The sequence below is a fragment of the Nerophis lumbriciformis genome, linkage group LG16 (assembly GCF_033978685.3).
Source record: "Nerophis lumbriciformis linkage group LG16, RoL_Nlum_v2.1, whole genome shotgun sequence".
Lineage (NCBI taxonomy): Eukaryota > Metazoa > Chordata > Actinopteri > Syngnathiformes > Syngnathidae > Nerophis > Nerophis lumbriciformis.
The window spans coordinates 4,522,470-4,539,598 of record NC_084563.2 but is presented as its reverse complement, the minus strand read 5'-3'; the positions used below and the strand labels follow the sequence as shown (position 1 = coordinate 4,539,598).

Here is a 17,129-nt window from a genome sequence, read left to right as displayed (position 1 = left end):
GACAAGAGCGTGGTCTGTGTGGCGAAGGGCACCATGGCGACCAAAGTGTCCGTACGGTTTTGGGAAGGCGGCGGTCTGAACGCGTACCTTCCTCTCTCGCTGGCCAGGGCGTCGATCTCGTCGAAGAAGACCACGGACGGAGCGACGGCTCTGGCCTTCCGAAACACCTGCGGGCGACAATGGCCTTTAAAAATAGCCCGCCATCAACAGGAAGTGCTGGAGAAGGTCACCAAGTCATCAGCCCTGACAATAAACCAAGGTGTTCCAGGGTCTGGTCAGCGAAGGAAGGAAATGAGGACTTACCTCTCGGACCGCTCTTTCCGACTCGCCGACGTACTTGCTCAGCAACTCCGGACCCTGCAGAGTTTCCAAAAGACGTTAGTTGAGGTGGATCTCTCATGAGAGGAAAGAGGAGCTGTTGTGCATGTCTGGAAAAAACTGCTCCTAGGACTACATATGCTCAGATCCACCAGTATCGGACTATTTGCTCCACAGAGTGAGCGATTGGCTGATGAAGATTAACGCCGATCACAAAAAGACGACAATTATTTAGCCCCTCCCCTAAGTAATTATTAATAATTGTGTGAATGTCCGACCATTCCCACATAAAAGACTCTACACCAAAACACAATATATTAATTCTTATTATTATTATTGTTATTATTATTATTATTATTGTGTGAATGTCCAACCATTCCCACATAAAAGACTACACCAAAACACAATATATTATTCTTCTTCTTATTATTATAATTATTATTGTGTGAATGTTCAAGCATTTCCACATGGAAGATTCTACACCAAAAACAATATATTTATTATTATTATTATTATTATTATTGTTATTATTATTATTATTATTATTATTGTGTGAATGTCCAAGCATTCCCACATGGAAGATTCTACACCAAAAACAATATATTTATTATTATTATTATTATTATTATTGTTATTATTATTATTGTTATATTTATTATTATTATTATTATTATTGTTAATATTATTATTATTATTATTATTATTATTATTATTATTGTGTGAATGTCCAAGCATTCCCACATGGAAGATTCTACACCAAAAACAATATATTTATTATTATTATTATTATTATTATTATTATTATTATTATTGTGTGAATGTCCAAGCATTCCCACATGGAAGATTCTACACCAAAAACAATATATTTATTATTATTATTATTATTATTATTATTGTTATTATTATTATTGTTATATTTATTATTATTATTATTATTATTATTGTTAATATTATTATTATTATTATTGTGTGAATGTCCAAGCATTCCCACATGGAAGATTCTACACCAAAAACAATATATTTATTATTATTATTATTGTTATTATTATTATTATTATTGTGTGAATGTCCAAGCATTCCCACATGGAAGATTCTACACCAAAAACAATATATTTATTATTATTATTATTATTATTATTATTGTGTGAATGTCCAACCATTCCCACATGGAAGATTCTACACCAAAAACAATATATTCATTATTATTATTATTATTGTTATTATTATTATTATTGTTATGATTGTCCAAATATTCCCACATGGAAGATTCTACACCAAAAACAATCTATTCATTATTATTTTATTTTTGTAATTATTATTATTATTATTACTGTGTGAATGTCCAAGCATTCCCACATGGAAGATTCAACACCAAAAAAACAATATATATATATATTATTATTATTGTTATTATTATCATTATTATTATTATTATTATTGTGTGAATGTCCAACCACTCCCACATGGAAGACTCTACACCAAAAATAAGCTATTTATTATTATTATTATTATTATTATCATTATTATTGTGGGAATGTTCAAAAATTCACACATGGAAGATTCTACACAAAAAAACAATATATTTATTATTATTATTGTTGTTATTATTATTATTATTATTATTGTGTGAATGTCCAACCATTCCCACATGGAAGATTCTACACCAAACAACAATATATTCATTATTTTTATTGTTATTATTATTATTATTGTGTGAATGTCCAAGCATTCCCACATGGAAGATTCTACACCAAAAAACAATATATTTATTATTATTATTGTTATTATTACTATTGTTATTATTATTATTATTGTGAATGTCCAACCATTCCCACATGGAAGATTCTACACCAAAAACAATCTATTCATTATTATTTTATTTTTGTAATTATTATTATTATTATTATTGTGTGAATGTCCAACCACTCCCACATGGAAGACTCTACACCAAAAACAAGCTATTTATTATTATTATTATTACTATCATTATTATTGTGGGAATGTTCAAAAATTCACACATGGAAGATTCTACACAAAAAAACAATATATTTATTATTATTATTGTTGTTATTATTATTATTATTATTATTGTGTGAATGTCCAACCATTCCCACATGGAAGATTCTACACCAAAAACAATCTATTCCTTATTATTATTATTATTATTTTTAATTATTATAATAATAATAATTATTATTATTATTATTACTGTGTGAATGTCCAAGCATTCCCACATGGAAGATTCTACACCAAAAAACTATATATTTATTATTATTATTGTTATTATTATTATTGTGTGAATGTCCAACCACTCTCACATGGAAGATTCTACACCAAAAACAATCTATTCATTATTATTTTATTTTTGTAATTATTATTATTATTATTATTATTGTGTGAATGTCCAACCACTCCCAACATGGAAGACTCTACACCAAAAACAATCTATTCCTTATTATTATTATTATTATTTTTAATTATTATAATAATAATTATTATTATTATTATTACTGTGTGAATGTCCAAGCATTCCCACATGGAAGATTCTACACCAAAAAACTATATATTTATTATTATTATTGTTATTATTATTATTGTGTGAATGTCCAACCACTCCCACATGGAAGATTCTACACCAAAAAGAATCTATTCATTATTATTTTATTTTTGTAATTATTATTATTATTATTATTATTATTGTGTGAATGTCCAACCACTCCCAACATGGAAGACTCTACACAAAAAACAAGCTATTTATTATTATTATTATTATTATCATTATTATTGTGGGAATGTTCAAAAATTCACACATGGAAGATTCTACACAAAAAAACAATATATTTATTATTATTATTGTTGTTATTATTATTATTATTATTATTATTATTGTGTGAATGTCCAACCATTCCCACATGGAAGATTCTACACCAAAAACAATATATTCATTATTATTATTATTATTGTTATTATTATTATTATTGCTATGATTGTCCAAATATTCCCACATGGAAGATTCTACACCAAAAACAATCTATTCATTATTATTTTATTTTTGTAATTATTATTATTATTATTATTACTGTGTGAATGTCCAAGCATTCCCACATGGAAGATTCAACACCAAAAAAACATATATATTATTATTATTATTGTTATTATTATCATTATTATTATTATTATTATTGTGTGAATGTCCAACCACTCCCACATGGAAGACTCTACACCAAAAACAAGCTATTTATTATTATTATTATTATTATCATTATTATTGTGGGAATGTTCAAAAATTCACACATGGAAGATTCTACACAAAAAAACAATATATTTATTATTATTATTATTATTATTATTGTTATTATTATTATTATTATTATTGTGTGAATGTCCAAGCATTCCCACATGGAAGATTCTACACCAAAAACAATATATTCATTATTATTATTATTATTATTGTTATTATTATTGTTATGATTGTCAAAATATTCCCACATGGAAGATTCTACACCAAAAACAATCTATTCATTATTATTTTATTTTTGTAATTATTATTATTATTATTACTGTGTGAATGTCCAAGCATTCCCACATGGAAGATTCAACACCAAAAACAAGCTATTTATTATTATTATTATTATTATCATTATTATTGTGGGAATGTTCAAAAATTCACACATGGAAGATTCTACACAAAAAAACAATATATTTATTATTATTATTGTTGTTATTATTATTATAATTATTATTGTGTGAATGTCCAACCATTCCCACATGGAAGATTCTACACCAAAAACGATCTATTTATTATAATTAATAGTATTATTATTGTGTGAATGTCCAACCATTCCCACATGGAAGATTCTACAACAAAAAACAATACATTCATTATTTTTATTGTTATTATTATTATTATTGTGTAAATGTCCAAGCATTCCCACATGGAAGATTCTACACCAAAAAACAATATATTTATTATTATTATTATTGTTATTATTATTATTATTGTGAATGTCCAAGCATTCCCACATGGAAGATTCTACACCCAAAACAAGCTATTTATTATCATTATTATTATTATTATCATCATTATTATTGTGGGAATGTCCCAAAATTCACACATGGAAGATTCAACACCAAAAAACAATATATTTGTTATTATTATTATTGTTGTTACTATTATTATTACTGTGTGAATGTCCAAAAATTCACACATGGAAGATTCTACACCAAAAAAGAATATATTTATTATTATTATTGTTGTTATTATTATTATTATTATTATTGTGTGAATGTCCAACCATTCCTAAATGGAAGATTCTACACCAAAAACTATCTATTTATTATAATTAATATTATTGTTATTGTGTGAATGTCCAACCATTCCCACATGGAAGATTCTACACCAAAAAGAATATATTCATTATTATTATTATTATCATAAAAAAATCAAGGTTTGTGATACTCAGTTTTCTCGGCTTTTAATTATTCATCTTTGGGACATGAATCCACTCAGACGGAGACTGAAAGGTGTGTGGACTTTCCTCCCTGGGGATTGGTGATAAACATCCTCCTCCATCAGGAGCACTTCCTGCGGGTAAAGTCCCACCTGTCAACACCTCCGTGCTGACCGAGGGGAGAGGACACTTAAGTGGCTGTCTCCTTGTCTGCTGCAGGAAGTGTGTGTGTGTTCTTGTATTTCTACCCTTCTTGAGACGTGAAGAAGGAAAAGTATCTTCCATATGAGGAGGTGTGAACAAGTGATGACATAAATCATGGTCCCAATAACATTGCATCTAATAGACAATGTCTCATTTGTGGTGACATCTATCAAAATGAGGGTGGTCCCAAAAAGGAGGGATTTTTAAAAGTGCTCCCCCTCTGGTCAACATATGAAATAACAAGTGTGTGTAAGAAATTGAAATGCGCCCCCTTTGGCCAAAATTTATTTGAAAAAAATTTAATAAATATGTATTATAGAGACATACTGTAATAACTTGAAGTAAATAATTAAGATTAAAAACCAATTACAAACAAAACATTCAAAAATAAATAAATTGCCTAAAAGCAGTCTTTTTTCCTCACAATGTGTCGACTTTTTTCTTATAAAATTGGGAACAATTTCTCATATTCTTCCTGTTTCTGTAATATTGCAATATTTTCTCGTAAAATTATTACTTTTTTTATGTCAAATTATGACTTTTTAATGCAAAATGGGTGACATATGTCATATAAAATTTCAGACTTTTATCACAATATTGCCCATTTTTTTGTTGTTCTTGTAAAATAGTGAAATTTTTTTGAGTAAAATTATGACTATTGCCATAATTCGGCAAGTGAAATTCAGATTATTATTATAATATCGCCAACGTTTTAAAGTTTTCTTATAAAATTGTGACTTTTGTCGAGTAAAATTACGAATTTTCATAAAATAGCCAAAATGTTAAGCTTTTCTTGTAAAACTGCGACTGTTATTGAGTAAAATTCCAACTTTTATCATAATATTGCACAAATGTTCCGTTTTTCTTGCAACATTTCGACTTGCGTTGAGTAAAATGACGACTTTTATTATAATACTGCCAACATTCTAAGTTTTTCTTGTGAAATTGTGACCTTTTTCTTGTGAAATTCCAACTCATTTTTCACAACAAGCTTGTTTATATGTGCATAGTATGTATATATTATTCATGTTGTAAATACACTTCTTTATATATCTAGAAAGGCTGGTCCTAAAGAGGGAGGCGTTTTTCTCAGGTCTCAAGAAGGTACAAAATACAAGCGTGTGTGTGTGTGTGTGTGTGTGTGTGTGTGTGTGTGTGTTCTTGTATTTCTACCCTTCTTGAGACATGAAGAAGGAAAAGTATCTTCCATATGAGGAGGTGTGAACAAGTGATGACATAAATCATGGTCCCAATAACATTGCATCTAATAGACAATGTCTCATTTGTGGTGAAATCTGTCAAAAATAAGGGTGGTCCCAAAAAGGAGGGATTTTTTCACATTTACTGTGTGTCGCTTTTAAAAGTACTCCCCCTCTGGTCAACATATGAAATAACAAGTGTGTGTAAGAAATTGAAATGCGCCCCCTTTGGCCAAAATTAATTTGAAAAAAATGTAATAAATATGTATATAGAGACATACTGTAATAACTTGAAGTAAATAATTAAGATTAAAAACCAATTACAAACAAAACATTCAAAAATAAATAAATTGCCTAAAAGCAGTCTTTTTTCTCACAATGTGTCGACTTTTTTCTTATAAAATTGGGAATAATTTCTCATATTCTTTCTGTTTCTGTAATATTGCAATATTTTCTCGTAAAATTATGACTTTTTTATGTCAAATTATGACTTTTTAATGCAAAATGGTGACATTTGTCATATAAAATTTCTGACTTTTATCACAATATTGCCAATTTTTTTGTTGTTCTTGTAAAATAGTGACATTTTTTTGAGTAAAATTATGACTATTGTCATAATTCTGCAAGTAAAATTCAGATTATTATTATATCGCCAACGTTTTAAAGTTTTCTTATAAAATTGTGACTTTTGTCGAGTAAAATTACGACTTTTCATAAAATAGCCAAAATGTTAAGCTTTTCTTGTGAAATTGTGACTGTTATTGAGTAAAATTCCAACTTTTATCATAATATTGCACAAATGTTCAGTTTTTCTTGCAACATTTCGACTTGCGTTGAGTAAAATGACGACTTTTATTATAATACTGCCAACATTCTAAGGTTTTCTTGTGAAATTGTGACCTTTTTCTTGTGAAATTCCAACTCATTCTTCACAACAAGCTTTTTTATATTTGTATAGTATGTATATATTATTCATGTTGTAAATACACTTCTTTATATATCTAGAAAGGCTGGTCCTAAAGAGGGAGGTCATTTTTCTCACGTCTCAAGAAGGTAACAAATACCAGAGTGTGTGTTCTTGTATTCCTACCCTTCTTGAGACATGAAGAAGGAAAAGTATCTTCCATATGAGGAGGTGTGAACAAGTGATGACATACAATAACATTGCATCTAATAGACAATGTCTCATTTGTGGTGAAATCTGTCAAAAATAAGGGTGGTCCCAAAAAGGAGGGATTTTTTCACATTTACTGTGTGTCGCTTTTAAAAGTACTCCCCCTCTGGTCAACATATGAAATAACAAGTGTGTGTAAGAAATTGAAATGCGCCCCCTTTGGCCAAAATTAATTTGAAAAAAATGTAATAAATATGTATATAGAGACATACTGTAATAACTTGAAATAAATAATTAAGATTAAAAACCAATTACAAACAAAACATTCAAAAATAAATAAATTGCCTAAAAGCAGTCTTTTTTCTCACAATGTGTCGACTTTTTTCTTATAAAATTGGGAATAATTTCTCATATTCTTTCTGTTTCTGTAATATTGCAATATTTTCTCGTAAAATTATGACTTTTTTTATGTAAAATTATGACTTTTTAATGCAAAATGGGTGACATATGTCATTTAAAATTTCTGACTTTTATCACAATATTGCCAATTTTTTTGTTGTTCTTGTAAAATAGTGATTTTTTTTAGTAAAATTATGACTATTGTCATAATTTGGCAAGTGAAATTCAGATTATTATTATACTATCGCCAACATTTTAAAAGTTTTCTTATAAAATTGTGACTTTTGTCGAGTAAAATTACGACTTTTCATAAAATACCCAAAATGTTAAGCTTTTTCTTGTAAAATTGCGACTGTTATTGAGTAAAATTCCAACTTTTATCATAATATTGCACAAATGTTCAGTTTTTCTTGCAACATTTTGACTTGCGTTGAGTAAAATGACGACATTTATTATAATACTGCCAACATTCTAAGTTTTTCTTGTGAAATTGTGACCTTTTTCTTGTGAAATTCCAACTCATTTTTCACAACAAGCTTTTTTATATGTGCATAGTATGTATATATTATTCATGTTGTAAATACACTTCTTTATATATCTAGAAAGGCTGGTCCTAAAGAGGGAGGTCATTTTTCTCACGTCTCAAAAAGGTAACAAATACCAGAGTGTGTGTTCTTGTATTCCTACCCTGCTTGAGACATGAAGAAGGAAAAGTATCTTCCATATGAGGAGGTGTGAACAAGTGATGACATAAATCATGGTCCCAATAACATTGCATCTAATAGACAATGTCTCATTTGTGGTGAAATCTGTCAAAAATAAGGGTGGTCCCAAAAAGGAGGGATTTTTTCACATTTACTGTGTGTCGCTTTTAAAAGTACTCCCCCTCTGGTCAACATATGAAATAACAAGTGTGTGTAAGAAATTGAAATGCGCCCCCTTTGGCCAAAATTAATTTGAAAAAAATGTAATAAATATATATATAGAGACATACTGTAATAACTTGAAGTAAATAATTAAGATTAAAAACCAATTACAAACAAAACATTCGAAAATAAATAAATTGCCTAAAAGCAGTCTTTTTTCCTCACAATGTGTCAAATTTTTTCTTATAAAATTGGGAATAATTTCTCATATTCTTTCTGTTTCTGTAATATTGCAATATTTTCTCGTAAAATTATTACTTTTTTTATGTCAAATTATGACTTTTTAATGCAAAATGGGTGACATATGTCATTTAAAATTTCTGACTTTTATCACAATATTGCCAATTTTTTTGTTGTTCTTGTAAAATAGTGACATTTTTTGAGTAAAATAATGACTATGGCAAGTAAAATTCAGATTATTATTATAATATCGCCAACATTTTAAAGTTGTCTTGTAAAATTGTGACTTTAGTCGAGTAAAATTACGACTTTTCATAAAATAGCCAAAATGTTAAGCTTTTCTTGTAAAATTGCGACTGTTATTGAGTAAAATTCCAACTTTTATCATAATATTGCACAAATGTTCCGTTTTTCTTGCAACATTTCGACTTGCGTTGAGTAAAATGACGACTTTTATTATAATACTGCCAACATTCTAAGGTTTTCTTGTGAAATTGTGACCTTTTTCTTGTGAAATTCCAACTCATTTTTCACAACAAGCTTTTTTATATGTGCATAGTATGTATATATTATTCATGTTGTAAATACACTTCTTTATATATCTAGAAAGGCTGGTCCTAAAGAGGGAGGTCATTTTTCTCACGTCTCAAAAAGGTAACAAATACCAGAGTGTGTGTTCTTGTATTCCTACCCTTCTTGAGACATAAAGAAGGAAAAGTATCTTCCATATGAGGAGGTGTGAACAAGTGATGACATAAATCATGGTCCCAATAACATTGCATCTAATAGACAATGTCTCATTTGTGGTGAAATCTGTCAAAAATAAGGGTGGTCCCAAAAAGGAGGGATTTTTTCACATTTACTGTGTGTCGCTTTTAAAAGTACTCCCCCTCTGGTCAACATATGAAATAACAAGTGTGTGTAAGAAATTGAAATGCGCCCCCTTTGGCCAAAATTAATTTGAAAAAAATGTAATAAATATGTATATAGAGACATACTGTAATAACTTGAAATAAATAATTAAGATTAAAAACCAATTACAAACAAAACTTTCAAAAATAAATAAATTGACTAAAAGCAGTCTTTTTTCTCACAATGTGTCGCCTTTTTTCTTATAAAATTGGGAACAATTTCTCATATTCTTTCTGTTTCTGTAATATTGCAATATTTTCTCGTAAAATTATTACTTTTTTATGTAAAATTATTACTTTTTAATGCAAAATGGTGACATTTGTCATATAAAATTTCTGACTTTTGTCACAATATTGCCAATTTTTTTGTTGTTCTTGTAAAATAGTGACATTTTTTTGAGTAAAATTATGACTATTGTCATAATTCGGCAAGAAAAATTCAGATTATTATTATAATATCGCCAACATTTTAAAGTTTTCTTGTAAAATTGTGACTTTTGTCGAGTAAAATTACGACTTTTCATAAAACACCCAAAATGTTAAGCTTTTCTTGTAAAATTGCGACTGTTATTGAGTAAAATTCCAACTTTTATCATAATATTGCACAAATGTCCAGTTTTTCTTGCAACATTTCGACTTGCGTTGAGTGAAATGATGACTTTTATTATAATACTGCCAACATTCTAAGTTTTTCTTGTGAAATTGTGACCTTTTTCTTGTGAAATTCCAACTAATTTTTCACAACAAGCTTTTTTATATGTGCATAGTATGTATATATTATTCATGTTGTAAATACACTTCTTTATATATCTAGAAAGGCTGGTCCTAAAGAGGGAGGCGTTTTTCTCACGTCTCAAGAAGGTAACAAATACAAGTGTGTGTGTGTTCTTGTATTTCTACCCTTCTTGAGACATGAAGAAGGAAAAGTATCTTCCATATGAGGAGGTGTGAAAAGCAACACATTTAGCTGAACTGCGCCAATTTTGTCAAGAGGAGTGGTCAAAAATTCAAGCAGAAGCTTGTGGATGGCTACCAAAATAATAATAATAATAATAATAAAATAATAATAAAATAATACTAATAAAATGATAATAAAATAATAAAAAATAATAAATAATAATAATAATAATAAATAATAATATTAATAATAAATAATAATAATAATACAATAATAATAAAATAATAATAATACAATAATAATAAAATAATACTAATACAATGATAATAAAATAATAATAATAAAAATAATAAATAATAATAATAATAAAATAATAATAAAATACCATAATAAATCCATAAAAGAAGCAAACTTCATGAATGAACCACGACTATCATTATCAATATCATTTTTCATACATTTAAGCACAATAACGTATACCGGCAATATACAGTAGGAAAGACTGTACGTTGGCCTCATTCCTGTGAGAATCCTGCGTGTGACCGAAGCATTGCAGATCTTTCTCTGCTCAACTTATCAGACTGCTGGTGCCTTCTTCACGCTATAAATGAGCGACGAGGCTCAATATTAACCCTCACCGACTGTATTTTGTCATTTTAGCTCATTTTGCTCACCCCTACTAAATATTTGTACTCATTTCCCAACACGGGCCATAATGTTTGTACGCCAGGCCTCGTCCGATCGAACCCTCAAATTGCGTGGAAGCCAAAGAAACCAAACAAAAGGCGTTTGGAGTGCGGCTAACGCCATCCGTTCTTTTCAAAACGTGCGTTAGTTTTTGGGTAAAGAAGAGAGGGGGGGGAGGGGTGATGAATGAGATAGGACAAACCCGGGGTTAAAGGTCAAACAAGGAAGCTCTTTGCAGAGGAAGTGGGCCACTGAGACTTCCCCCCTAGGGTCACCAGGGCAGCGTCTGCTACGCTGACGGACATGTCGGACTGGCAAACAATAGCAAGGCCCGCCAAGTAAACAATAGCAGCATGCCAAGTAAACAAACAAAAGCCGAAGTCGACGTACTTTGATGGCCAGGAAGTTGAGTCCGCTCTCGTTGGCCAGGGCCTTGGCGACCATGGTCTTGGAGCAGCCCGGCGGCCCGTACAGCAGGACCCCCTTGGGCGGCTGGATGCCCATGCGGGCGAAGGCCTCCGGGTGCCTCAGGGGCCACTCCACCGCCTGCCTCAGCTTCAGCTTCACGTCCTCCATGCCGCCCACGTCGGCCCAGCGCACCTGGAGAGGGGCGAGGGGGCCGCTTTAGACCGGTCGACTGGACGCCATGAGCGTCAACCATAATATGACCACTTGGCATTATCGCATACCTGCAAAATTGGCTGAAAGCTAACAATGCTAACAGTTAACATGCATAAAGTAACACAATATTGACTCTAAGGTGTATGTATACCTGCAAAATTAGCTAAAAGCTAACATGCTAACAGTTAGCATGCATCAAGTAACACAATATTGACTCTAAGGTGTATGTATACCTGCAAAATTAGCTAAAAGCTAACATGCTAACAGTTAGCATGCATCAAGTAACACAATATTGACTCTAAGGTGCATGTATACCTGCAAAATCAGCTAAAAGCTAACATGCTAACAGTTAACATGCATAAAGTAACACAATATTGACTCTAAGGTGTATGTATACCTGCAACATTAGCTAAAAGCTAACATGCAAACAGTTAGCATGCATCAAGTAACACAATGTTGACTGCAAAATTAGCTAAAAGCTAACATGCTAACAGTTAGCATGCATCAAGTAATACAATATTGACTCTAAGGTGCGTGTATACCTGCGAAATTAGCTAAAAGCTAACATGCTAACAGTTAGCATGCATCAAGTACCACAATATTGACTGTAAAGTGTATGTATACCTGCAACATTAGCTAAAAAGCTAACAGTTAGCATGCATCAAGTAACACAATATTGACTGTAAAGTGTATGTATACCTGCAACATTAGCTAAAAAGCTAACAGTTAGCATACATCAAGTACCACAATATTGACTCTAAGGTGTATGTATACCTGCAAAATTAGCTAAAAGCTAACATGCTAACAGTTAGCATGCATCAAGTAACACAATATTGACTCTAAGGTGTATGTATACTTGCAAAATTAGCTAAAAGCTAACATGCTAACAGTTAGCATGCATCAAGTAACACAATATTGACTCTAAGGTGTATGTATACCTGCAACATTAGCTAAAAAGCTAACAGTTAGCATACATCAATTACCACAATATTGACTCTAAGGTGTATGTATACTTGCAAAATTAGCTAAAAGCTAACATGCTAACAGTCAGCATGCATCAAGTAACACAATATTGACTCTAAGGTGTATGTATACCTGAAAAATGAGCTAAAAAGCAAACATGCTAACAGTTAGCATGCATCAAGTAACACAATATTGACTGTAAAGTGTATGTATACCTGCAACATTAGCTTAAAAGCTAACAGTTAGCATGCATCAAGTAACACAATATTGACTCTAAGGTGTATGTATACCTGCAAAATTAGCTAAAAGCTAACATGCTAACAGTTAGCATGCATCAAGTAACACAATGTTGACTGCAAAATTAGCCAAAAGCAAACATGCTAACAGTTAGCATGCATCAAGTAACACAATATTGACTGTAAAGTGTATGTATACCTGCAACATTAGCTAAAAGCTAACATGCTAACAGTTAGCATGCATCAAGTAACACAATATTGACTCTAAGGTATACCTGCAAAATTAGCTAAAAGCTAACAGTTAGCATGCATCAAGTACCACAATATTGACTCTCAGGTGTATGTATACCTGCAAAATTAGCTAAAAGATAACATGCTAACAGTTAACATGCATAAAGTAACACAATATTGACTCTAAGGTGTATGTATACCTGCAAAATTAGCTAAAAGCTAACATGCTAACAGTTAGCATGCATCAAGTAACACAATATTGACTCTAAGGTGTATGTATACTTGCAAAATTAGCTAAAAGCTAACATACTAACAGTTAACATGCATCAAGTAACACAATATTGACTCTAAGGTGTATGTCTACCTGCAAAATTAGCTAAAAGATAACATGCTAACAGTTAGCATGCATCAAGTAACACAATATTGACTCTAAGGTGTATGTATACCTGTGAAATTAACTAAAAGCTAACATGCTAACAGTTAGCATGCATCAAGTAACACAATATTGACTGTGAAGTGTATGTATACCTGCAACATTAGCTAAAAAGCTAACAGTTAGCATGCATCAAGTACCACAATATTGACTCTTATGTGTATGTATACCTACAAAATTAGCTAAAAGCTAACATTTAGCATGCATCAAGTAACACAATATTGACTCTAAGGTGTATGTATACCTGCAAAATTAGCTAAAAGCTAACATACTAACAGTTAGCATGCATCAAGTACCACAATATTGACTCTAAGGTGCATGTATACCTGCAAAATTAGCTAAAAGCTAACATGCTAACAGTTAGCATGCATCAAGTAACACAATATTGACTCTAAGGTGTATGTATACCTGCAAAATTAGCTAAAAGCTAACATGCTAACAGTTAGCATGCATCAAGTAACACAATATTGACTCTAAGGTGTATGTATACCTGCAACATTAGCTAAAAGCTAACATGCTAACAGTTAGCATGCATCAAGTAACAATATTGACTCTAAGGTGCATGTATACCTGTGAAATTAGCTAAAAGCTAACATGCTAACAGTTAGCATGCATCAAGTAACACAATATTGACTCTAAGGTGTATGTATACCTGCAAAATTAGCTAAAAGCTAACCGTTAGCATGCATCAAGTAACACAATATTGACTCTAAGGTGCATGTATACCTGCAAAATCAGCTAAAAGGTAACATGCTAACAGTTAACATGCATCAAGTAACACAATATTGACTCTAAGGTGTATGTATACCTGCGAAATTAGCTAAAAGCTAACATACTAACAGTTAGCATGCATCAAGTACCACAATATTGACTGTAAAGTGTATGTATACCTGCAACATTAGCTAAAAAGCTAACAGTTAGCATGCATCAAGTAACACAATATTGACTCTAAGGTGTATGTATACCTGCAAAATTAGCTAAAAGCTAACATGCTAACAGTCAACATGCATCAAGTAACACAATATTGACTCTAAGGTGTACGTATACCTGCAAAATTAGCTAAAAGCTAACATGCTAACAGTTAGCATGCATCAAGTAACACAATGTTGACTGCAAAATTAGCTAAAAGCAAACATGCTAACAGTTACCATGCATCAAGTAACACAATATTGACTCTAAGGTGTATGTATACCTGCAAAATTAGCTAAAAGCTAACATGCTAACAGTTAAAATGCATAAAGTAACACAACATTGACTCTCAGGTGCATGTATACTTGCAAAATTAGCTAAAAGCTAACATACTAACAGTTAGCATGCATCAAGTAACACAATATTGACTATAAAGATGTATGTATACCTGCAAAATTAGCTAAAAAGCTAACATGCTAACAGTTAGAATGCATCAAGTAACACAATATTGACTCTAAGGTGTATGTATACCTGCGAAATTAACTAAAAGCTAACATGCTAACAGCTAGCATGCATCAAGTAACACAATGTTGACTGCAAAATTAGCTAAAAGCAAACATGCTAACAGTTAGCATGCATCAAGTAACACAATATTGACTGTAAAGTGTATGTATACCTGCAACATTAGCTAAAAGCTAACATGCTAACAGTTAGCATGCATCAAGTAACACAATATTGACTCTCAGGTGTATATATACCTGCAAAATTAGCTAAAAGCTAACAGTTAGCATGCATCAAGTACCACAATATTGACTCTCAGGTGTATATATACCTGCAAAATTAGTTAAAAAGCTAATATGCTAACAGTTAGCATGCATCAAGTAACAGAATATTTAACTGAGGGCTATACCTAAGTTAGCATGCTAACAGTTAACAAAACATTTCCTACTTCTGACATGATTTCAATATCGGAGCCTTGAATATAGGCCGATACGGACTATGATCTGATTGATACAATATCAGCGGAAATCGTACAGACTTTTCATAATTTAGTAGTGTGGAAAGTTAGAAAAGGTTTAAGTGAAGAAAAACATCCAAAAAAACCCGATTGGTATCGGCCTAATCACTCTAGTATCGATCATATACTTGTATCATCAACACTTATAGTGAATAACTGCTTACTTTCTGCGTCCATCTACACTTAGCGTAGCTATTAGCATGGCTGCTCCTGGCCAGTGATAATAATACTTGATAATGACACTTTAATGCAGTTTATTTGCCAATATGGAGGTGATGATGGTGAGTACCTTGGGCACGTCGATGGCGACCTCCCGCATGGCGCTGGGCTTCACCAGCCTCATGGCCCACTGGAGGTCCTCCTGGGAGACCCTCACCTCCCCCATCAGCTGCTGGTCCGTCAGCTTGGCTGACGAGCCCATCGCTCGCCTCAGCGCATGCAGACCTGTGGGGGGGGGGAATAGTCTGGGTTTAGTTTATGGATCGGACGACAAACGAAAAAAAAATCATGATTTTTAGGTTCAAACATAGAATATTGGTTAAAAAGCGAGTATAAAATGTTATCATGCTAATATAGGAGACATTAACATACTTCTACGATGGCGCCAAGTATCAAAATCTATGGTTTTGAGGTATAAACATAAAAAAATTGCTAAAAACCTGGCAAAAATAAAACGTTAGCATGCTAACTTTTTTTTATACATTTTTTTAAATAATAATAAAAAAAAATTTTAAATAATAAATTTTTTATAAATTTTATAAATTAAAAAACGGTAGCATGCTAACTTTTTTTATACATTTTTTAAAATAATACTAAATAATTTTTTTAAATATTTAAAAATTTTTTAATTTTTTATAAATTTTATAAATTAAAAAATCGTTAGCATGGCGCCAAGTATCCAAATGCATGTGTTTTAGGTATAAACATACTAAATTGGTTAAAAAAAATAGCATACAACGTTATCATGCTAATATACGAGAAGTTAGCATACTTCTAAGATGGCACCAAGTATCAAAATCTATGGTTTTGAGGTATAAACATAAAAAAATTGCTAAAAACCTGGCAAAAATAAAACGTTAGCATGCTAACTTTTTTTTATACATTTTTAAAAATAATAATAAATACTTTTTTTAAATAATAAATTTTTTTATAAATTTGATAAATTAAAAAAACGTTAGCATGCTAATGTTTTTTTAATGAAATCTAGCATACAACGCTATCATGCTAATATACAAGACGTTAGCATACTTCTAAGATGGCGCCAAGTATCCAAATCTATGGTTTTGAGGTATAAACATAAAACAATTGCTAAAAACCTGGCAAAAATAAAACGTTAGCATGCTAACTTTTTTTTATACATTTTTTTAAATAATAATAAATAATTTTTTTAAATAATTTTTTTAAATAATAAATTTTTTATAAATTTTATAA

The 17,129-nt window shown here is 30.9% G+C and overlaps 1 protein-coding gene across 2 annotated transcripts in view; it reads right to left on the bottom strand.

Moving 5' to 3' along the window:
- Positions 1-17,129, bottom strand: part of afg2a (AFG2 AAA ATPase homolog A) — a 274,689-nt gene that overhangs the window by 177,179 nt on the left and 80,381 nt on the right. For both annotated transcript variants that reach the window (XM_061976526.1, XM_061976527.1), the window contains exons 11-14: positions 15,988-16,142; positions 11,678-11,887; positions 304-357; positions 88-167 (exon numbers count right to left, since the gene is read on the bottom strand). In XM_061976526.1, the coding sequence (XP_061832510.1) occupies positions 88-167; positions 304-357; positions 11,678-11,887; positions 15,988-16,142 (499 nt within the window). The remainder of the gene's footprint in view (positions 1-87; positions 168-303; positions 358-11,677; positions 11,888-15,987; positions 16,143-17,129) is intronic.